The sequence below is a fragment of the Tripterygium wilfordii genome, chromosome 12 (assembly GCF_013401445.1).
Source record: "Tripterygium wilfordii isolate XIE 37 chromosome 12, ASM1340144v1, whole genome shotgun sequence".
NCBI classification, from domain to species: domain Eukaryota; kingdom Viridiplantae; phylum Streptophyta; class Magnoliopsida; order Celastrales; family Celastraceae; genus Tripterygium; species Tripterygium wilfordii.
Genome location: NC_052243.1, coordinates 11,880,924 through 11,904,180, shown reverse-complemented (window position 1 = coordinate 11,904,180; position 23,257 = coordinate 11,880,924). Strand labels below are relative to the sequence as shown.

The following is a 23,257-nucleotide window of genomic DNA, read 5'->3' as shown; positions in this document are numbered from 1 at the left end:
CTTTGGGAATCTTAGTTTATGCGGTATCCGTACTCTTATTCTTTTCCTCAAATTAAACAATCTTGTCGACTGATTAGATTCTCATTCTCGTAAAGAAAAATAAAATAAATTGTGCAATCTTTAATCTTTGTGTTATGCACACAAGGTATTCATGACTAGTGTACTTGATCCCCAAGTCACGCAACTGATATTAAAAACACCAATAATGCATTGAAAGAGTAGATCATCTCAATATATATGGACTACTTGACAAGGCACATCCCTTTGAGAAATTAATAGACAAATGAATGAATACCCAACACTAACAATCTTATTTAACCTTTACGTATGTGGTGTTGTCATTTGGGCAATGTTGCTGCGTCTCCGACAGAAACATTGTATGTGTTCGGTAGTGTGTTTACACTGCGTTCAGGTACACCTCACCTCACAGCACCACATCTTTTTACCTCGCAACACCTCACCTCACCTCACCGCACTCCCAAACGCTTATAACATATGTTGAATTGTCCCACGTAATCAAATTAGGTTAATTATTTTATTTTAGATTAATGTACAATGTAAACGTTAAGTGATTTTATATTAATATTATTAATCATCTAATATAACCGTAATTTAGATACGCCAAACGCACCTCACAGTATCGCATCACAGTTTTAAAAGTGATGCACCAAACAACTTTTGTGTTCCAACTCACCTCACAACACAACACAACACAACAATTTTATAACTCACAACACTTCACAGCAGCTGACAGCACTCCCAAACAACACCATTGAGTGGTGGAACGGAAGAAATCAGTACTTTAAACCAACTAGAGGTTAGCACGAAAACTATGCCTTTTACCTTTGAAAATCTACTACTTGGTGTGTCATTTCGACACGTAATTGACATTTTTTTTAAGGAGATAAGTAATGAATGAGCCTCTCTACTTTCAAAAATGGTCAATTCGATCCCTATGGTTTTTTTGGGTCAAACAAGGCCTTCGACTTTAAGCAATGATTTTCGTTAGCCCTTGATCCAAATGTTTGTTAAAAAATGTTGACGTTGACCTGAATATGTGACATGGCATTCATTTGACAAAAAAAATAAAATTACCTATAAAAGACGACATGGTTTTTTAAAAAATAAAATAAAAAAGAGTGATTTTATTTGCACACAAATATTTGTTATCTTTACACCACTTTTATTAATTTTTTATTTACATATGAATCCCTATATGAGATACCTAATATGCCCTTGAATGAAAGAAAGGGAATAGAGAATAATAAAACAAAATATTAGAATAAACACAATAAATCTGATACCAATGGATCTAAACTGCAGCAGAGATGAAGGCATGTAAGGGAACAGCTATTGTCGGTGTAGCATAGCTTGAAGGTGGTGGGTTTCAGATGAAGGGTAATAAACATAATAAAACGACACCAATGGATCTAAACTGCAGCAGATGAAGGATGGAGTGTTAATCTTCAGCAAATGGACGACATATGAAGAACAAGTTGTTGTTGGTGTAGCATAACCAGAAGGGTGTGGGAAATGATATTATCTGAGAAATGATAATCAGCTGATTTAGGGATTTCAAGGGTATTTTAGGTTTAACATTATTAATTTGATGTAAACTTAGATAAAAATGGTGTAAACTTATATGGAGAAAACTGTTAGTGTAAAGATAACAAATCTTGGTGTGCAAATAAAATAACTCAATAAAAAATCGAGCACAAAAATCAACCCCACGAGATCTACAATACATTGTTGGCCGCCAAAGGTAGCTTTGCCGAATTGTTGGCCCCCTCAAGCTATCTATCTCTACAACTCGTCTCCTCACCTCTCTCTCCTCTAATTTTCTCACTCTCTCTTGCTCTACATCTCTCGAAACTCCTAGAGAACCATCGCGGTCAATTCCAACTAGGGTTTAGATAAAGCCTAAGATCAATTTCAATTATTGAATTTTTTTTATTTTGGTTCATAGCTTCGATCCTAAGAGTTTGTTTGGATCGAGGGATTTAGAGGGAATGAAAGAGGATAGAAGATAATGGGAGGGAAGGGAAGATAATGGAATTATTAATAATTTTCCCTCTCTCATGTTTGGATAGATAAAAAATGAAGAAAATAAAATTAGTTTAATTTACTAATTTATCTTTATTTTTTTTTATGTTAGAGTATCGTATACAAGGGTAAAATAGGTCTTTAATATATAAATAACTTAATAAGTCATCCTTTCCCTCCAAGTGACTCCATATTGGAGAGGAAGAATTTTGACAAAAAATTAATGAAAATTTCTCCCCAATTCCTTCTAAATCCCTCCCTTTAATTTTTTCTAAACTACAAGAAAGCTTTAGAGTGTGTTTGGATTGAGGGAAGAGAAGAGGAGAGAAAGGGAATGCATAATATTTTATCTCTTCCATATTTGGATAGATATAAAAAGAAAGGGAAGATAATTAGTTTAATTTACTAATTTATCCTTACTTTTATATTAAAGTGTTATGTGCAAAGGGTAAAATAGATTTTTAACTTACAAATAAATTAAATAGTCATCAATTCCCTCTAAATGACTCCAATTTGGGATGAAGAATTTTGATAAAAATGTAATGAAATCCTCATCCTAAATCCCCTCAAAATATTCCCTTAAATTTTTTATGAATATCCAAACAAGAGAATTGGAAGGAAATCATCTTTCCATTCTGTTCCATTCCCCTCAAATCTCTAATCCAAACACACTCTAAAAGTCATGTAAATGGATCTTCCTAGCCTCGTCGTGATCCTTTAGGCCGCTCTTTGTCCCAACCCCAATGAATGCAAAACTACTGAGCAAAGCCTCAACCAAGTATTCTTACATTTATTTCTATAATGAATAAGATCAACATTATTTGCAACCCAAAATTTGCTAAGTACACCCCAATCTTTATAAACCTCAGGCGAATATAATACTATCAAGTACAACCCTTTTTTTGTTTTAGAGTAAAAATACAGACTGCAACCCATCCCAAACCCTAACTCCGCCCGAGGAACGCGATTTCGCAGCCGTATTCGCCTCCCAACGCTTCTTCTTCTCCTCCCCTGGCCGCTCCAACTCCATCACCGACTCCTCCCACACCACCACCACCGCGGCTAAAAACTCTCGTGCCTCACTTTGAGGTTAAACTCCCGTGCCTCCTTTATTGAAATACCCGATCTAAACTCCCTTGCATCTTTCTCCTAGAACTCGCTTGCTGGGCTTAAGTTACGAGGGTGGGCCAGTTCATCAAGAAAGAAGAGAAGAAGCATTCATCCATCTGAATCCGACGATTTCTCAATTTTTTTTAATTAATTTCTCATGTAAGATCTTCGTCTGACTTGGATTTTCGTAGTTCCATGCAGGAAATGGTGGAGGCCTGTGGATTTGCGGATCTTCTTGTCACTCTCATGTCATTGTTGGCGAATAAAAGTGGCCATCGAGAAGATTCATCTCCGACAAATGGGATTTGGGTGGGTTGTTGGTAGATGAAGAGGAAGAAAAGGAACAAACAGGGTGTTATAAGATTTGTATTTCTCATGATAAAATGGGGTGCCTTTAATATGTTGTGGGGTGCAAATAGTCCTATTCATGAATAATTTATAGATCGATTTGCCGAGGAGATGCAGAAATGATTTTAGTTGATGACTGAATATATGACGCGTCTCTATACTTCCGTTTTGTTCTACCTCTACTTTTTCTACATCATTCAACTTCGTACCAAGGGAAAATCTTGCAAGAGAAAACGTGTCAATAATTTCAACTGTGCCATCCATTGCCAAAAAATATCTGCAGGAGAAAGCCAAAAAATATCTGCAGTCTCCAGGGAGGGCCAAAAAATATCGGCAGGAGAGGGTCAAAAATATCTTATCTCCTATGATTCCTTCTCAATTTTTTAATCTGAATTCTAACTAACAATAGAACCTACGTGGCCTGTTTTGACCTTTCTGCGTTTTCCAACGCCGTTTAGTTGCCCAATTAGATTAACTTTTGCCTAATCTCACGTTTTCCCAGCGGCTTATATGAGTCGGCTCTTGAAATGTTCCTACAGTAGCCGACAATGAAACTAATTTATTACTTTTTTCCACAAATATGTGCAAACATTCTTTATCAACGTTCTGTAGTACTTGTTGTAAAATTTTATGAACTTTTATATAAATAAATAAATAAGAGTTCTTAGAATAGAAGTTCATTCATTTCATGAACTTTTATTCTAAGAACACATTTTAACACATAATTAATCGGGGTGATATCATTTTAGCTTCAATAAATTATTTTACACATTTTTTAATATCTCAAATTAGAGGAATGTGGTGTTCTAAATAATTAAATAGTTCAAGATGTTAGGAAACTTATACAAGAATTTAAAATATACTCTCGATAGTTTAAGAATGTGTCGTTGGTGTTTCATTATTCAAGTGCTTTTTATCAGTGTCATCATAACCGATTAGTCCATCGACTTGTGAGAATAAATTTCAAAAATTCAACTGATTAGTTTGAAGGGTCAAATGTTGAACCACGTTTTTTATTAAATAATTTAATTTATTTTTATAGAATAAAATAACATTATATTTGATATATTAATAATATAATATAAATCATCGTAAAATGATAAATTAGTTGAGTGGTTGAAATATGTTTTGTGACACCCAAGTTCATGCCTTAGACATGTAAATATCTTCACAATAATATGAAGGGGTTGGGTCTAACAAGTTTCAAGAACTAGACTAGGCGGATTCGACAAAATTCAATGAAAAGGTAAACATCTAAATATGTATAACTTCACTAAAAATACTTGTTGAACCAGTTGGGCAAGCAAATCGGGCCAAAATTGATACGATTATTTTTATCCTTAAAAATTCATCGAAGTGTAAACTTTAAATAATTATCATAAGCCCTAAAAACATTACCATGAGAGCTGATGCATGAAAAGAAGTAAAAATCCAAAAAAAAAAAATGTTGATAAAAAAAAGAAAGAAGCTAAGCCCCGTTGTTATCTACAAAACAAGCCGACTCAAAGTTTAAAGTTAAACACAGCTTAAAAAAAGGTTTAAATTCACATATGCTTGCTACGGCGAAACAGAGGCGCGGTCCCCAGATGAACAAAAAGCGATCGAAGAGAACCGAAGCCCAAGAATACCCTGACAAGGATTAAATTTTTTTGGAAGTTCCGAAAAAAATAAAATAAAGAATGACGTGTACAGATCAAGTGGGGGCATGGCTCTTCAGTGGGGGCATCGGCGCTTCCATTACTTGTCAATTCGCAACTTCCAGATATTCGTTCATATTTGCGTGAGTCGCTCTCGCTCTCGTCTGCCCTAGCTTCTGGTACAAATTTCAGGTATCGACGAAGCAGATCTCGTACTTGATCTTGAGTGTGTGTTTTTCGTGTGTTCCTCTTCATCTTCAATAGTTCTCGATCTTGTTTCATACTGGAAGATAAAGTTTTTTCTCTGGCGAAGGTTTTCCTACTATCACATATTCGGGTTTTTCGCCCTAATGCCATTTTACAACTTGTATGACCTCTTAATTTTGGTGATTTTCATCTATCATTGAAGTTGCATCAAAATTTAGTTTTCTTCAAGATCTGTTTGGTTTCGAGAATCTGTACAGGAAACCGAAGCGAGAGAACTTTAAACCTCGCGAGGAACAAGTAGCGACATGTCCTTTTGATTGATTTGTATTTTAACTTGTATGAACTCTTAATTTTTTTGGTGATTTTCTTCCATCATTGAAGCTGCATCAAAGTTTAGTTTTCTTTAAGATCTGTTTGGTTTACGAGAAACTGTACAGGAAACCGAAGTGAAAGAACTTTAAACGTCGTGAGGAACGAGTAGCGACATGTTCTTTTGATTGATTTATATTTTAACTTGTATGAAATCTAATTTTTGGTGATTTTCATCCATCATTGAAGCTGCATCAAAGATTAGTTTCTTCAAGATCTGTTTGGTTTCCGAGAAACTGTACGGGAAACCGAAGCGAAACAATTTTAAACCTAGTGAGGAAGGAGTAGCGATATGTTATTTTTATTGATTTGTTTTCTGCTGTTTTCTTCACAACCAAAGAGCATTGCGCATTTACATTTCGTCTTTTTTCATGATCAGTTGCGATATCTAGTAACATATGTTTTTCGTTTTCTCTCTCTTCCCTTGCAATTTCAGATATCTTTGAGGAAGACTGGACTTATAAACCAAGGATCTTATACAACTCTTGAGGTCAGTAGCATGATTTTTCTATTTTTGTAGAATTACATCTTTTGCGTGTTTCGTACAGTACATTTTCACTTTAATTTAACTGTTGGATTACGGCTTTGATGAATAAATTTTGTTTTAACCTCTACTTTATTTGCTTTTCTGTACGGTTCTTGCTTTATCTCTTAGACTCGTGGTGTATGTGTTATGGATTAGATATTTTGGTCTTGGTAAGTTGGTAACTTATACTTTATTGCCAGTGAAAATTTTCTTGTTGGAGTTATTTGTTGCTAGTTTTGATCCAGAGTTATGATAGCGGTTCTAATAACTATTGTAGAATTGTCAAGTTTTTTTTCCAGGTAAAGAGCATCAGTAAAATACATAAAATAATAAGGATTTGTCATATCTGTAAGAGTTGGAGTGGTAAACAGTTGAAGAAGTTTGTTGAGATATTTTCAAATATCAGTAGGTTTAACGAGGATAGCATATAATCTGAAAGAAAATGTTAACAGAAATATTAGTGAATTTCATTTTTGTGGAAACTGACATTGAAAATTAAGGTTGAATTTTGTTTTGTTAGATTTTAATATTATTAGACTTAAGAAGGCTTATTTATATACATCCTAAAAATCGTGCTATAACTGATAGACACACATATAGTACACATAGGCGGGCAAAAAAGTATGTAAAGTTGCTCTAATAATTTATCAATCTATGTCTTGTCATTTTTCTTTATTTGGTTTTATGTTTAAAGCTCATGCTATTTATGACTATCAGGCATTACAAATTTACAATGTTGTTGCATTTGAAAGAAAAGTAGTACAATGTGGCAGCATAGTGCACCATTAATATGTTTAGCTTTGTGATGTTTGCTGGGTAACTTTACTACATTTACAATTTAATGGGCAAATTGATTAAGCCAAGTTACTTGCAATTGGTGATGGAATTATCACAAGGGGTTATGGACTTGGAATTAGTATTTTTACATTATTAATTTATTTGTGGGTTTATTTATTTAGATTGTAATGCCTTACGTAAGCAATTGATTTAATAATAAAACTGTTGAAACAATTGGATTAGATTTGCATATGTGCATGTTATAGTTTGGTATTTCCTTTTCTTGTTCATTCATTATATTCACTGTCATGTATGTGTAGTTAATTTCACTATCAATCACTTTGTATGTAACTTGTCATACCACCTTTTAAGATAGCTTTCACAATCTTCATTTTAAGAGGTTCTTATGAGATAGATGTTGAAAACAAGAATATTAAGGCTTGAAAGGAATTACTGTAAAAAATTGCCGATTTGAAGAAAAAAGAGTTTTAACAACCATGCCCAAGGTTGACAACATCCCAGAAAAGGATGATTGAATCGAAAAGCAAACCACTTCTTGTAAAATCATCTCAATATTATTCATTCATCATCATTCATCACCTTAATAACAAAATATTAGCAAGAAAGACCTATCAATTTGTAAACACAAATTCCTAAAAACCTGGAAATTCCGATATTATTCCTACTATGATAACGTAATTAAAATTGAATCAATAATAAATTAATTGAAGAAAACATATAAACAAGATTTAATATTAGTTAGGAAATACCCTATCAGCTGCCAAGTAAACCATGAAAATTTGAACACTGCACCTTTGCAACTTCTTTAGCTCCCTCATGAGGGTTGCATGGATTGAAAAATTAAGGGTAGAGTAGAGTTACTGGAGAGAGAGTTATGTGAGGGGTAGTACCACGACTCATCCTTACTTGGATAGAGGGTAGAGTGAATGAGAGTTAATAAGAGGTAAGATATGTGAGTTAATGAGATGATTTAAGAAGTGCTAAACAAAATTTTTCTGTCACCTCACAAACCCCCCAAATTGAGGGGTTACAAAATGTTGACTTGGAGAGTTAAGCGAGGGGGAACTTTCCCCTTCCTTCACCCCACTTAACTCTCCCTCCTACAATCCAAGCAAGGTGAAGTTATCCCTCCCTCGTTAACCCTCCTCACTAAACTCTTCAAAACATCAATCCAAGCAAGCGCTTAGTGAGATTTGGAGAATAGACATGTCTACAATGAAGTTAAAAAATTTGTACACTGCACCTCGTTCCTGTCAATTCAGCTAGTGGACTGGCCTATGCCTGGGAGGATGTATATTTTAGTACTAGATTGGATCTATTACCATATATGGAACCAGAAAATATATATTGAGAGAAGAATAATGGGGTAATTGGAGAAGAAGTTTTGAACATCCCGTAACGGTAAATGCAAATGAGATGAACTGTCCAAGTGTCCATCGAGGAACGGTATATTACTTCATGGATAGTCACTCTAATAGTTCTTTTGAAAGAATGTAATAACTCTATTTAATCTTGATGCTATGTAACCCCTATGCTTTGAGATAGCCAAATGAATGCCATATTGAAAGCAATGAATTTGGAATTGGTATATGACAATGAATATTAAGTTCAACCATAATAATACTCTGTGAAATTCTTAGGGAAATATCTGGATCTGGCTGTGATATATTATTTGACTCATAATTTCACTAGTTATCATATATTTGTATAATTCTTTTATCTTCATTTTGTTTATCAGTGTCTCTTCTGCTGGAAAACATATATTCTAGGAACTGTAAAATATTTAGAAATGAACAAAATTTGCGTGTTCGATAGGGTATTGCCATTTAACGATCTAATGGACTCTCTCTCCCAACTAACTTCTCTTATCAACCCAATTTTGTTGTGTTAAAAGACCCAATGATGACAATGACAACTACTACTTCATTTTAAGCTTTCCAACTAAGCTTTCTTATCGACCCAGTTCAGTGGTGAAGATTCTTTTCTTATGAGGGACTTACAGGTTTGTTTATACAATCTTTGGCGACTGTTTCTCTTCAATTTCTGATGGGAAAAGCAATGTCAGATATAGTCTCATGCAGTAGTAGTTCACTCTATAGATAATTTCACTGTTAATCAGGCTAAACTCTAGAACCCAGGAATGACTTTAGCATCATAATTTATTGGGAATTTCTTAGTTTGATTTTTAAAGCTCTGCTGAAACAGCATTTACTTGTCTCACTTCAGCTCAATCAATTCATGCAGATATTTAGATTACAAGTTGGTTTTCCTTTCTACTGCTGCTTACATTGTCAACTAGTCTCCCCAACTCAAGTCATTGCTTCTGACTATATAAAGTAGGTTTTTCTTGTCTACTTAAAATTCATCATGAATTCGATATTATTTATGCTTATAGCTAGATAGATTCAGTATATGTGTAGATGCTGCGCTTTGCTTTGCTCTGTCAATCGATTTTCTTTATCGTGGAATTTTGCTAAAAAAATTTTTTGTTGAGTGTGCATCTGTCATAGGGTTTATGTTTTGTGGTGAGAGTAATATAATCTATTATATACACCATGTGTAGGAGCTTTTATAGATATTCTCATGCTGTCTTAGAGCTTGCCACAGATGTCTTTTTCTGCTATGTGCAATAATTGAAGATGAATATTCAGTTTGTTTTTTGTTTCAACAAGTTTTAGAGCGGAATTTTCAGCACCAGAAGTAATAACCCCAGTTTTCTTTTATCAACATAGCAATAAAACACTTTCTATTTGAATAAGGTCGATTAGTATATGAGGAAAATCAAATGATTTAAAATCTTTAGTTTTGTAGCCAAACACTTCTTTGCATGATGTATTTGGTCTGGAAATGAGGCTCCAGTTGCAAGCTTTACATGTTGATGATCTTAATAATCCATGATAAATTTAAAAAAAAAAAATTCAGCAATATTTTTCATAAGCTGTACTTTTACCATCTCAAATAAGTTCATAAATCTTTTTTTTACATTATTATTGGATCTTGTCTTTGTTCGAAAAGAAGCCTGTTTCTTGTACCTGAAAATTCTTATGGAAATAACCCTTGACCTAGTGGCATGGTGGCTTCACCACCACCCGGAGTCATGGGTTTAATTTCTTTTGGGGTCTATGTATGACAGCATGAGTCGATGAGCGTTGTTTACTCTTCCACCACCATCATTGAATGCCATATGAGTGACGCTACACACACACACAAGCATGCATAGTGATCTCTATGGGTGAAGCAATATAGGATGTTGTGTTAGTAAAGTTTTCATCTTAATTGCCCTTAGTAGTATAAGTTTTGTATTGCTCGAGTCATATTCTGCGCCATGGCAGAGAAGGAACAGAATTATTATATACAGGGTATTTAGTGTATTTACAGTAGAGCTTTTAAGTCGCTAAGGACCAGTCCATTCCTTTCTATTTTTCTTTCTCTTATGAATGTTTTTATGTAGTATGCTATTTCTGAATGTTCTTATGTAGTATGCTATTTCTGAATGTTTTTATGTATTATGTTATCTTGTCTTTGAACAGATTATTTTGTTTCTATTGCAGGATATTTGTAGTGCAATCAGGTTATAAGATCAATCTTGAAGTTGAAATCATGTTAATTGTTGAAGACTAGATGGTATGTACTCGCTACGAAAGACTAGACTGCAGTTTATTTTCTTAGTTATCATACTGGAGATGCTTATATTTTTTTGCGTCTTTCAAAAGTTGTCAATTTTGGTCAATTATCTGCTAGTGATGGTCTTTCTTTTCTCCTTTTACCCCATTTGTTCATTTTTAGGACTAAGGCCACAAGGGATCAATTTTGGAAAGTCAATTCCTTCCTTTATTATATGTCATCTTATCTTTACATAAGCAGCCAGATTCCTTACTCATTACACACATGCCAAACCACAATCTTTTTTTCAATCAAATGGTTAGTGGTTCACATACCACATCTTATTGACAAAAGCATAACCTTCTAACTTAGGGGCATTTTTGATGATAATCCCGTAACATCTGTCATGGTTGTAGCACCTTGTTATTGTAGTTGCAACCTGCTGCAGTTACCAATGAAATAAGTTTTGGTTCGTGATTTATCATTGCTTCAAACCGATTATTTTGTATGAGCTATCAGTTTTGTGGTTGAAACTGTACCCCAATTTTGTAGCTCTTGCTGGTGTTGTAGTTTTGTTGTTGTGGCTGGCTAAAGCTGGAGATGGACAGGTTCATCTGAGTCCTCTTCAATGCCTAGACCATTACTGCGGAGAGAACTCTTGTTTGCTCCATTCACATCTCTTGTTCCATAAACCTGGGATGCAAAACTTTTTTCATTGAGAAAGGCTATTGAAAGCCTCATAATTTATGTTAGCTTTAATAATCCAACCATGCTAGTCTTTCAAGGACAACTAGAGGTGTATGCTAGTTATCCAAAATGGTACCTCCTTTTGTAATTCTATGTTTTCTTGGCGAATTAGGTTTACCTTCTTATAGAGTTCCACATTTTCTTGGTGAATGAGGTTTCCCTGCAGCAAAGGCAATTGATTTTAAGTGAATGAGAAGGAAAGAGAGAGAGAGAGAGAGCAAATAAAGTGTCAGGGTTCCTAAATGTAACCTTTTGGTTCAGTTCTTGTATCTCATCCATTAGAATTTGGTCCTACGCAAATCAACTGACACGTGAGTCACATGCATTTGTGTTTCATGCAAATAACTGAATTTTGAGGAATGCAATTGCATGGGTGTGATAAGATTTCGAAATAATAGGATTTCCAAACCTTTTTCATACGGACTCCCTGACGGCTCATTTCTAGCTGGTTCTCCAAGTTTTGCAAGTCTTTCACACTTAAACCAGACAGCTCTTCACCGATCATTTGCCTAATATGATGGCATATATAAGACTACTAAATTTGATTATGTGCTAAAAGAAATTAGAAATATATTTATGAATCATATACTTATTCTTGTATGTCTGTAAAAAAAATAATTTCAATTTTCACATTTACTAGTATTTGAAATATATTTCTTTTATCTGCAGGAAATAGGTGATTTGTTTTGACTCAAAGAAAAAATAAATTGTACCGATGGATCGCTTGCATGTTCTGCAGTTGTTGTCTCAACATTGCTGCCTCCCTTTGCCAGAACTAGCAAGTTAAATGCATTTGGTAACAGAGTTAATCTTCTTCGTTTAACATGTTATTCTAAATAGAATAGACACATCTTCCAAAGCTGATGAATTTATTTAGATAGTAATAGATCTGAAAATCCAAGGACTTGCACTGAATCTGATGAAACATCATTTGCCGATAGTCTACAAGTCAATTCTAGTAGGTCTAGAAATTGATGACCTTATTTTTTTCAATCAAGCAGTTCAAATAGGTAAAAATACAACTAGCTTATGGTGAATATGTTTTGAACTGATGACCTTATTTTTCTCCTTCCAGTTATTCGAGAACATATTAAATGCTGGAAATCCTATTATGGTTATTTTAATGTGTTTTTAAGTATGACTGTGTGTGGTAAACTCTAACCTCCTTGTATTTGCCAATATTTGACTGGGGGCAAGGCTCTAGGGAATGTGTGCTCGAGCAACTCTATACTGCAGGTCTGATTGAATATTACTCTTGCATGTTAACATAGGAGATATATTTTAGTTCTTCAGTGCAACCGTTGCTTGTTTGCAGTCGTTATAGTTAAAATTCACTTTAAAATTTAAAGCATTCTGCTTTAATACCTCTTCAATTGAGTCTGTTATTACAGTGCGAATGCCTGTTTGGTTTTGTTTTCGGAGAGGTTTGCAACAATAATACTGGAAAATAGCTTTTGGTCAAAAGATACAGAGACTTGTTTGGCAAATTATTTTATGAAAACTGATTTTGGTGCATATATTCGCAGGAAAAAAATATGAAAACCTTGGGAAATGTAAAAGTGCACTATGTAGATTGCCTTCAAGAACAATTTTGAGATATTATTTTTTGAAAAAGTAATAATTTAATGAAGACTTCGATTTTGAAAGTATTCAGTAATTTTTTCTTAGATGCATTTTCATCTAATACAATTCACATTCATGATTTTAAAAACTAAAAAGTCATTCCTGGTAGAAGCAGTTGGGGATAATCTACTCAATTTGACTCTAATGATTGGATTGTTTAAGTTCGGCTTATTGAATCATTTGGACTTTAATTAAATTTTTTATCTTGCTTGTGTAGTTGGATGATTCATTGATTACGAACAAGAGTTATACTAAAAGAAAGTAGTGATGTGTCATCTATCCGATCCTTGCTGAAATGGGAAAAATAATTACTTCTTGATAGTTATGCATTTTTGTTACGTATTTAGATTTCGGATTTCAAAAATAGATTTCTAGAATAAGATTGTAATGTAATTTCAAAAACAAAGGTTTTTACTCTCAAGTCATCCAGAAAGAGGCTGGTTAGCTTTTAAAAGCCCCAGAAAACTAGTAAGTTTAAATTGCATATCTACTCTTGTGCATAGTAAGTTTCTCGAGGATGTATTTTCTAATGGTATATTTAAGATACACTGCAGACATGAAAGCAAATGAAAGTTTCACTCTGTACTATGTTCTTTTGTCAGATTTCTTAAGTTTGTGAGATGCAAGTTTTTCGTATTGACAGTGACACAATCACTGCCCAACTAGAAAGCCGTTTCCTCTAATGTAGCCTAGATAAAGGTTCCACTGTTTCTATTATCCTCAAATTTGTATAATGAAATATGAGTTGCTCAGAAGTAAGTTGGGTAGATGTAAATAAAGTGCCAACTGCTCAGTAGACGGAATGCTCTAAAGTAACCATGCATACACACTAAAGCAGAAAACCAAGTAATAAAATGACAACAAAATGGAAAAAGTAAATAACTAAGGGCACAAAGGATTACCTTGATTTCAGAGGTTGGGTTTCCCAAATCATGTGTATCCTCTTTTGCTTTGTTGTACCGTTCAATTACTGATTTCATGCTGCAAATTATATCAGAGATGTCATTCATGAATGTTTTATGAACAAGCCTTCAAAGCAGAGCAACTAGGATAATGATTAGCAGCATGCATATGGTGAAAGATATATGCTGGACAGAAAAGTCTTAATAATGCTAACTTTTATAATGTGGTGCTTTGTTTACTTGAGTTTATTTGCTCCATTTATTCATATAGTTAAATTGTCTTTGCTCCACAACTTTGTTCATACTATTGCAAGCAACAATGTAGGTTGACATCTTTTGGAGGATTTTTCAATTTTCAGGTGGGCTTCAAATGGAGAACCAGCTAAAAGATAGGTATGGATTTTTATATTTTATAGTACAGTGCTCTTTTACTATTTTGAAGCTAGTTCCCTTTTTTATCCTCTTCTTCTACCCCATCATATTTATTCTTCAAATTTTAATTGATAGTTCAATTGGAAAGAGGAGAGGCAGGTTTAATGCATTGTTGCATTTCACCACACCCCAAAAGAAAAGGAGAATTACCTCCCCTTATCTCTGATTTCTTTCTTTATTATACTTCCCCGCTCTGTCTTAGCCTGAGGTACTCCTTGTGTCATGAGTTCAGAGCTTCTGTTTCACATATTTAGCTTCTTTGCTTTGATAGAAAAGAGGAAATAATAGGAAGGAAAAAAAAAAAAAAAAAAGGCCTACGGGTCTCTTATAGAATGTTCACCTTAGCGGAAAGTTCATAGATCTTATGCAGAAGGGTCGACAAGTTATCACAATTGCATTATGAAGCTTCTTTTAGTAAAATCATAGGAATGGATCAATTCCTATTTGAGTGGTGAGATATTTGAATGGAAAATAGTAGAATTTTGTGGGATGAGACTCTTTCAACACCATTTTCTGTACCTAAAGGTTCAATGGTATATCTAGTTCCTGTGTGCAAGGGTATGCACTCCACCAATGCCAAGTAAGAGAGAACTTGTAGATGTTCATGGTTCATATAATTGGTGAATCAAGAAGCAAACAGTAAATAAGAAAAAATGTTACACTTATTTTTCTGGCTGAAAGAGTGTACTATATTATATATTAATGATAGAGTATGATAGTATTAAAACGAAGATAGGTGGTAAAATTTGGAGAAACATATTCAGGATAAGCTAGCTGATGATAGATGTTTTGATCCTAAAATTTTCAAGTATCTACTTGATTGAATATGACTAGCCATTACAGTTGCTCTTGGTCTTTTACTTTGACGCTCATTTGACATTGGTGCAATTTTGTAGTTAAGAGAACCAGAATACTTGGGTTTCGAGTTTTTCGACCCTCGGTGATGTTCTGTGTTTTTTTTAAGCTGTCTTTGTATTCACTGTCTTGTAAAAGGAAAACTTAAATAGATATGATTGTTACTAGATCTAACTGATGGCTAAATCTAATACGTATCCCTTTATGCTTTTGCTTTGAGTGGCAGTCTTTAAGGTTTTGAACTGTGTAACACAGTCCACAACCTGTAGCAAGACCGTCAACTTTAGTTTTAGGGGCCTTGTGGGGATATGCCTCTATTATGTAGATTGTTCTGAGGTTTAGAGATTGGTATAAATTTGCAGCACGGAGGCGAAGAGTGTTTACTTGGGTAGAGCAAATAAGGACATTGTTTTCAAGTCAACTATTAGGGTTAAGTCAATTTTTGGTTATTGAATACTCAAAGTTCCAAGTTGATTATCTAAAGTGTTTTTTTTATACAGTTTGACCACTCAGGCAGATTTAGTGAAATTTAGGACAGTCAAATGCTGATGTGGCACTTTGACTCTTAAAGCACTGTTTGATATCGCATAGTTGACATGACGGCGTCAAAAATTCTCAAAATTTCAACTACATAGTAAATAAGTACATAAAATAGGAAAAAAAAATCACAATTTTAAAGAAAAAAATAGAAAAATCCTCAAGATCTCTCAGCTGATAAACCCAGACAAATCCACATAATAACAATTTATGAAAAATAATAATAATTAAAAAAATATTTTTTGCCACATTAGCATTGAACTGCATGTCACGTAAACAAAAGAATAGTTTGATTTAATGGTCAAAGTGTCAAATCAGTATTTGCTCTAAATTTCATCAGATCTGTCCGAGTGATCAAACTGTATAAATTTAAGTAATTTGGTTAATAAATTCTCTGTTCCTAAACTCCTTACCTATCTCATTGTTCAAAACTCATAGGTCTTCCAAAAGTAAGATTCATTCCTTACCTATCAAACAAAAGTACGAATTTTCCACCCTCAACCTTTTCCCCAACTTTATCGCACTTTTTAAATATTTTTGACCCGTCCTGACGTTTTTGAAATTTTAAAAATTGAAATATTAATTGTATAGATAATTAATTTGGAAAATTTGTTTTGGTGGGTGAGAGGTTCCCTATATCATATTAAACTATTAATGATATTGCAGCACATCAAAATTGGGATAGGGATAGACAATTCTTCTGGGAGTACGTTGAGTGGGGGAAATAGGAGATCGGATGACTATTGTTTTTGAAAGTCTTCATTAGGCAGCTATATGAGCGGTTGGTCAAGCACTTTCGTCTCTCCCCTTTGTATCAATGCGGTTCAAGGTTGGCTAGCTCGGTTAGTTTAGCCCTCGCTTCAAAACGTCCTTCTTGGCATCTATATTAAATGACGTGACATAACAACATAGGCGATGGAGTTTGTTACCAATAAATCACCCAAGGTTGGCTAGCTCGGTTAGTTTAGCCTTCTCTTCAAAACGCCCTTCTTGGCATCTATATTAAATGACGTGACATAACAACATAGGCGATGGAGTTTGTTACCAATAAATCACCCAAGGTTGGCTAGCTCGGTTAGTTTAGCCTTCTCTTCAAAACGCCCTTCTTGGCATCTATATTGGGCTTGTTTGGGAATGCTGTGAGGTGCTGTGAGGTGTGGTGTGGTGCTGTGAGTTATAAAACTGTGGTGCTGTGAGGTGAGTTGGAACGCAAAAAACTGTTTGGCGCATCACTTTTAAAACTGTGGTGCGGTGCGGTGTGGTGCGTTTGGCGTATCTAAATTACGGTTATATTAGATGATTAATAATATTAGTATAAAATCACATAATGTTTATATTGTACATTAATCTAAAATAAAATAATTGACCTAATTTGATTACGTAGGACAATTCAACATACATTGTAAGCGTTTGGGAGTGTTGTGAGGTGTGGTGAGGTGCTGTGAGGTAAAAAGCTGTGGTGCTGTGAGGTGAGTTGGAACGCAAAAACTGTTTGGCGCGTCACAAAAAACTGTGGTGCTGTGAGGTGTGTTACAACTGAACGCAGTGCAAACGCACTGCCAAACACCCACATTAAATGACGTGACATAACAACATAGGCAATGGAGTTTGTTACCAATAAATCACCCAGTTTGCCTTGAAATTTTTATCAATCTAGCACTTCACGTCAATGGCTTTGGTGTGATTGATTTTTGTGTAATCACACCTCGCTGTGGCGTGATTAGTGTAAAAAATAACAATCACGTCACTACTAGTGTTGTGATGGTAAATTTTGCACTAATCATGCCACTAGGAGCGGCATGATTAATATGTATAGTTTCGAACCATCATCCTTTATCGCTGTGAAAATACGAGTCTACATCGTAGTAATTTTCATCAAATGCCTTCATCTTTCTATCATATCCCTCTGGGTCGAAGTCCACTAGATCATCCAAGTCTAATAGATAGTTGTCAACTTCTCTAGTCCTTGTGGCCTTCATAACTTTCCTCATCCTCTTTTCTATCTCCTCGTTCGAATTCTCGAAGTGCTTCAACTCCTCCTTCCTATCCATCTCCACAATCCTCATTCTCTCTTCCTCTACTCCTTCCTTGCATTCTCTTTCTTCCTCACCAATCCCTCACCAAACCCTCCATTCTTAGTACTCGTAACTCTATCCCATGCATTCTCCTCGTACCTAAAATTATGACCCTCTGCTTAGACTCATCTTGCCTCTCAATCTCCTCCTCGTCTTGTAACATCTCATCATCATCAACATCCATTTTGTTCCCATCCTTGTCTTTCCGCATTCCTTTCCCAAAATCCCGCAAGAACAAACTATTCTCATCCATTTTACTTTCACCGATGAAATACTCATCCACCTTAGCAAACAACATTTCTCTACTATACATGTTAGTAACGTCACTCCTAGTAGCTTGATCATTGTAAAATTTATAATCACGCCAGGGACAATGACATGATTGAAAAGACAACACTAATTACTTCATTGGCAATGGCATAAAGTGTTAGATTTGTAAAAGATCTCAAGGTAATAATCCTGGTATAGAATATTATACATGGTGATATTTTGATAATAAACTCTAGGTAACGTTGGGTCGTGCGACAATTATATGCACTCAACTCCCTAACCAGGCTACTGAATTGTTTCATAGCATCACCTCATAGCATCACCATCTTTCATAAATGGTAAGATGATCAAAGTTGGTAAAGGAGAATGGACAGAGACACTGCTAAAATGCCCCTCCTAGTCATTGGTCACCAAAAATAATCTAATCTTGTAATAGATCGGCATCTAGCTATGGAAATTTTGAAATCCTACTCCTCCATCTTGCATGATAACATTTTCCTCACAGAAGAGCGTGATTAGATTGAGAGATTTGGGGGAATGGAAGGAAAATATAGGGAAACGAAGGTAAAATACATTTCTTTTTCTTATGTTTGAATAGATAAAAAAAAGAATAAAAGAAAATTGATTTGATTTACTAATTTGTCCTTACTATTTATATTAAAGCACTCCTTCCGTCCCAATTTGTCTCACGTCTTTTGAAAATTCAATTTTTTAAGGAGGCATGACTTAAATGTAATTGAATTATACAAAATAACTAATTTATTCCTATTGACTTAAAATACCCTTTTTTTTCTTTGGAAGTTTGGTGTTTTTAAATGTTAAACATAGGCCGCTAAAACGAAAATCGCATGATCTTTTATGCACAGTAAAGAAACATTACAACTTGCAAAAGCAATATTTTTACTTTTCTCTTCTACTACTGACTGTACGTGACACAAGGACATTGATTTACTTTGTAACACCACGTGAGACAAGCCGACCCTTTTTTTCTTTTTTGGGTACGTCACATTACCAACCACAATGAGATTTGGAGTGCTAACCCTCGATGCTTCTGAAATCCATTGATCCTATCAAAAGGTGGGCCTTCAATTCAAGAGTGTGGGCTGTGAGTCACAAGGATTGTTGTTCCAAACCAAGGTTGGATAATGTGGAATGTTGAGGCTTCGTCACTTGGGCAGAAGAATGGAGAAGCCTGTAATTAGGAGTGTGGTAAGAGATGGGTGGGGGGAAGTTCAATTGTGTTTTTACTCATGTCGCAAGGGTGCCGGAATCAAACGAAGTGGATCTTTCAGGATCTTCAAAGCTCTTCATGTTACAGCTGGAGTCCAATTATTGTGTTGGATTCTTCCAATGCTTTAACTTGGCTCCATGATAAAATTATCAAACTTGGCCATCCTCGATTTACACAGAGAGAGAGAGAGAGGAATCAAGTGGCCAATGCGAAAGAGGGAGCATTAGGCAGGAAGATTTCATTGTTTAGAAGTAACTTTCTTGTTGTTTATGTAGTTTTATCATTGATCATACTTGTATCTTCAATTCCTTGTTTGAAAGGGGGTCTCACAAGCTTACTTGTCCTCCGTTCTTGCATGTTTTCTTGCTTTTATTGAACCCAACATAAGAATTATAAGATTGCTAAAATTGCATTATTATAACTAAATACGAAAAACGGGAACAAAAATAATTCTACACCAAGCAAAAACCTGGTTCTACATGCGTCTCATTTTTCCATATGAAACCATCCAGCTTTATTTGGTGGAACGAACTTGCTAGTTTGTTTGTGTTTCGTCACCATTCTAACCAAACATCTAAAATGAGCTTAGTCTATAAACGGGCAAAAAAAGAGGCTTCTCAAAGACTTACTCGGACTTATGATTTACGCACTTGCTTATTGAATTATATTATAAAATTGTGAACAACTCCACACATAAAGCTACCGCAATGAATGAGGTAGACGCACAACTAATAAATTAATAAGTTCAACTTAACGGATGCCACATACCCAATGCATCAACCTTTAAAAGCAATTTTGTGATGCTTATTAAATGTCATATAGGGGCAATTAATGTATCTCTTTCAATACCATTAAAGAAACAACGAAAAACAAAAACCTCGGACAATACAAATGCGAAAGATTGTCTAGATTTTATTCTCCTTCGGTTTGCGGGGAGTTTTGAATCTTTTGGAATAGGATGATATGCGATCCATGTGTACCATGCAAGGTGTTGGCATGCCCATCGAGAGTTAATCATGGAAGTCCCAAACATATTTTGAACCATTAGTTTTTGAGTTCGATACTTTGAGCAGTCTAACTATTTAGAACCTTTTCTAAGTGCTAAGAACTTATCCAAGGAATCCTCAAAACCAACCAATTGAACACAATCATTTGTACACTAGCTACACCTAGTTATGTGGTTACCACCACCAACCCACATGGGCTTTGAGGGAGGGGGTTTCGACACCATGACCATCACGGTGGGAATTGTCGCTCAACCATGAGGATGTTCCCTAACTTCCTGGCAACTTTAAAGTCCCTTTTTTCGAATAGTGTTGATAGGGGAAACACTATTTCTTTAAGAAGTTACAACATAAATTCATAGAAGGCTAGTTCAAGAAACTTCAGTGGAGACTGCACATTAACTCATGTAGGACTAAAGAATCATTCATCTTCAGCATTTCTCGTAAGAGCTCGCAATTTCAATTGTCTCAAGAACTAAGGTTCAACTTTGAAGTCCTCCATAGCTTCTAAAATGAATCATTCCAAAGCTGGATTACTACCTAATAACTTAATCAAGAGTAAATACACTACTATATATAATCTAACCTAAACAAAATGCACTGATTTAATAAGATTATCCAAGCAATATCGCTAATTTTCTTCCTACTCAAAGAATCCTACAATTGCAGCTGGCACGAAATCCAACGATGGCATAGTCCAACAAAAACACAAAAACAAACAATCATGTGCACTCACAAAATGAACGCATTATCACGCGAACGCTCTCTGCGATCCAATATCAAACATCTGGCGTTGCAATCATAAAATCAAAACCCTAGCCCAGCAAATTCCAGAATTAACAAGAAAAGCCACCGAAATTACGTATCATATATTCTACCAATTCAAGCTCAGGATCTAGATTCAAAAAATCAGAAGAAATAAAAACATTCGAACGCATAGTCGCATACAGCGTGAACATCGATCACATGAGATCTTAAAAGAAAACGCACCTGGTGCTTGCGAAATCGTACAGTTTTCCGGTACTGGAGAAGATCGTGACTCCGACTTCCGCGTCACACAGAATTGCCAGCTCCTTCGCCTTCTTCAACAGTCCGTTCCTCCTCTTCGAGAACGTCACTTGCCTGCTCGTCGAATTGTCAATCCTCCTTATCACTATCTTCCCCCTCCCCATACCGTTCGCTCGTCTCGCTATTCACATATCCAAACATACACGTACACATACACAAATTCCGGTATAAGAATTTTATCGATCAGAGAGACTGAAAACTGAAATATAAAGAAATCGCGCAGATGTACAGTGAGAATATCACATAAAGCCAAAAGAGAGGAAGCAGAGAGCTCACTTGAAGAGCAAGAGAGGAGGTCTTCGAATGGAGGCAAATCGAGGGATCAGAGACGTCGAGGTTTCGGGAGGCAGTCGTTTTCGTTTGAATCAGCCTCAGCGGGCGAGGGACGAGCTATGTAAGGGAGGCGTATATGAGAAAGCAAAACAACTTATTTTTGGTGCATAACACCGCTAGTGGATTTGCGCTCGAAGGGCACGTGTACCAATCAGAAGCCTAAAAGAATAACATATACATAAAACCTAGAAAGTCTAGCCGTTATCCCTATCGATCACCGACGCGTGGGTCTATAGTCTATACCCCTAGTTGTTAATTTTGGATCTTTTGCGGTTTATAGAGCTCACGTAGTCACGCTATTGGCCTGACCGAGATCCAAAATATGCCCTTGTAAATGTTTTTAATGGCAATTATGTCCTTCATTTGTTTCCCTTTAAGGATCTATCATTTGGTTTGTTCTGTTGAAAGGAGTATAGCTGACGCGATAAGGACGCTGTCATTATTGTCAAGCTACCTGAGGACGATGTCACTGTCAACTTGGAGCCTAAACTTGTTGGATATGGGTTTGGCAATGGCTTTATTTTGGGCACAAATAAACGTGGCCGGATTCCGATTTGAATACGTGTGCAAGCATTATCCATATTAAAAATATTGGTATCGGATGATGAATGAGAAATTAATATCAAAATGTCTGCATGAAGTAGGAAAAGTTCATGTTATAACTATCGATTCAACATTGTTGTCTTTTTAAACCTGAAGATCTGCCATCAATGAAATGTCGATCAAGGTCTTTGATAACCCTGCAAATATCCCACTAGGTAGACCGTAAAGTTAGACATTGGTGTGGTGTCGGTCGGATAATCTTCGACAATCAAGTCAATTGACGATGGTCAGAATTTATAATGAGAGAAGTGAAAGACTTTTAAAGAGATGAGGAGAGCAAGGTACCTCTAAGTAGTTGGATCATTTAATGAGGTTGTGGTCTCATGTATTTATAGGAGTCAAGGTCACGTGTCGACTAAGTTGGAAGGCATTGGGCCTTTGTGGGAGCTTTCTGGCAGGGTGGGCTTTGAGTATTTGTAGAGTAGACAGCCCCTTTTGGTGGGTCTGCTAGACATGGCTATTATGGGCCTCATTGTAGACTGCTTAGGCCGTGGATTTATTGGGCTTAGCTCAAAATTCTCATGAGTCTTGTTGTGTTTGACTAAGATTCTCATGGGTCGAGTTGTCAATAGAGTTTGGGTCTTGGGTCTATTGAACTCGACTAAGACTCTCATGTGTCTAGTTGTCGACCGAATTTTGGGCGATGAATCTGTTCAACTAAGACTCTTGTGGATATAGTATTGTCGATTGAGACTCTCGTAGGTCTCATAGTGTAGATTTGTATGTGGATGAATTTTGCCTCATGCAGTGTTGGTATCTGAAATTAGTTTCTTTGCAACATCTGGATATAACAAAACTATCACCTTTATTTGACCAATCGGATCATTTTGGTTCTCCTTGAATGTAATGACGGTTCTCCCTTTAAACATTTGGTCTTCGATTAGTGCACCTCAACACGGATTTATACCTTTTGTTTCTTTAAACGAAGATGCCACA

General features: G+C 35.5%; 1 protein-coding gene and 1 long non-coding RNA gene across 5 annotated transcripts; one reads left to right on the top strand and one right to left on the bottom strand.

Annotated features, from left to right (window-relative positions):
• Window positions 1–5,107: 5,107 nt before the first annotated feature.
• Window positions 5,108–14,454, top strand: LOC120010888. Of its 4 annotated transcripts, XR_005470946.1 has the most exons (6): window positions 5,113–5,330; window positions 6,151–6,204; window positions 9,283–9,374; window positions 10,590–10,662; window positions 12,058–12,184; window positions 14,273–14,454. It is a non-coding gene; the product is annotated as an uncharacterized LOC120010888 (long non-coding RNA). The 4 variants fall into 4 exon arrangements; XR_005470947.1 differs by lacking the exon at window positions 14,273–14,454 and having other exon boundaries at window positions 5,108–5,451; window positions 12,058–13,877; XR_005470945.1 differs by lacking the exon at window positions 14,273–14,454 and having other exon boundaries at window positions 5,115–5,330; window positions 12,058–13,877.
• On the bottom strand, window positions 10,846–21,815 carry LOC120010887 (MADS-box transcription factor 23-like). The gene is given in 10 exon segments (XM_038861799.1): window positions 10,846–11,204; window positions 11,206–11,231; window positions 11,233–11,334; window positions 11,465–11,548; window positions 11,638–11,679; window positions 11,798–11,897; window positions 12,102–12,163; window positions 13,914–13,992; window positions 21,308–21,506; window positions 21,662–21,815. Coding segments are annotated over 9 exon segments (759 nt in total). The 5' UTR covers window positions 21,490–21,506; window positions 21,662–21,815; the 3' UTR covers window positions 10,846–11,122.
• Window positions 21,816–23,257: the final 1,442 nt, after the last annotated feature.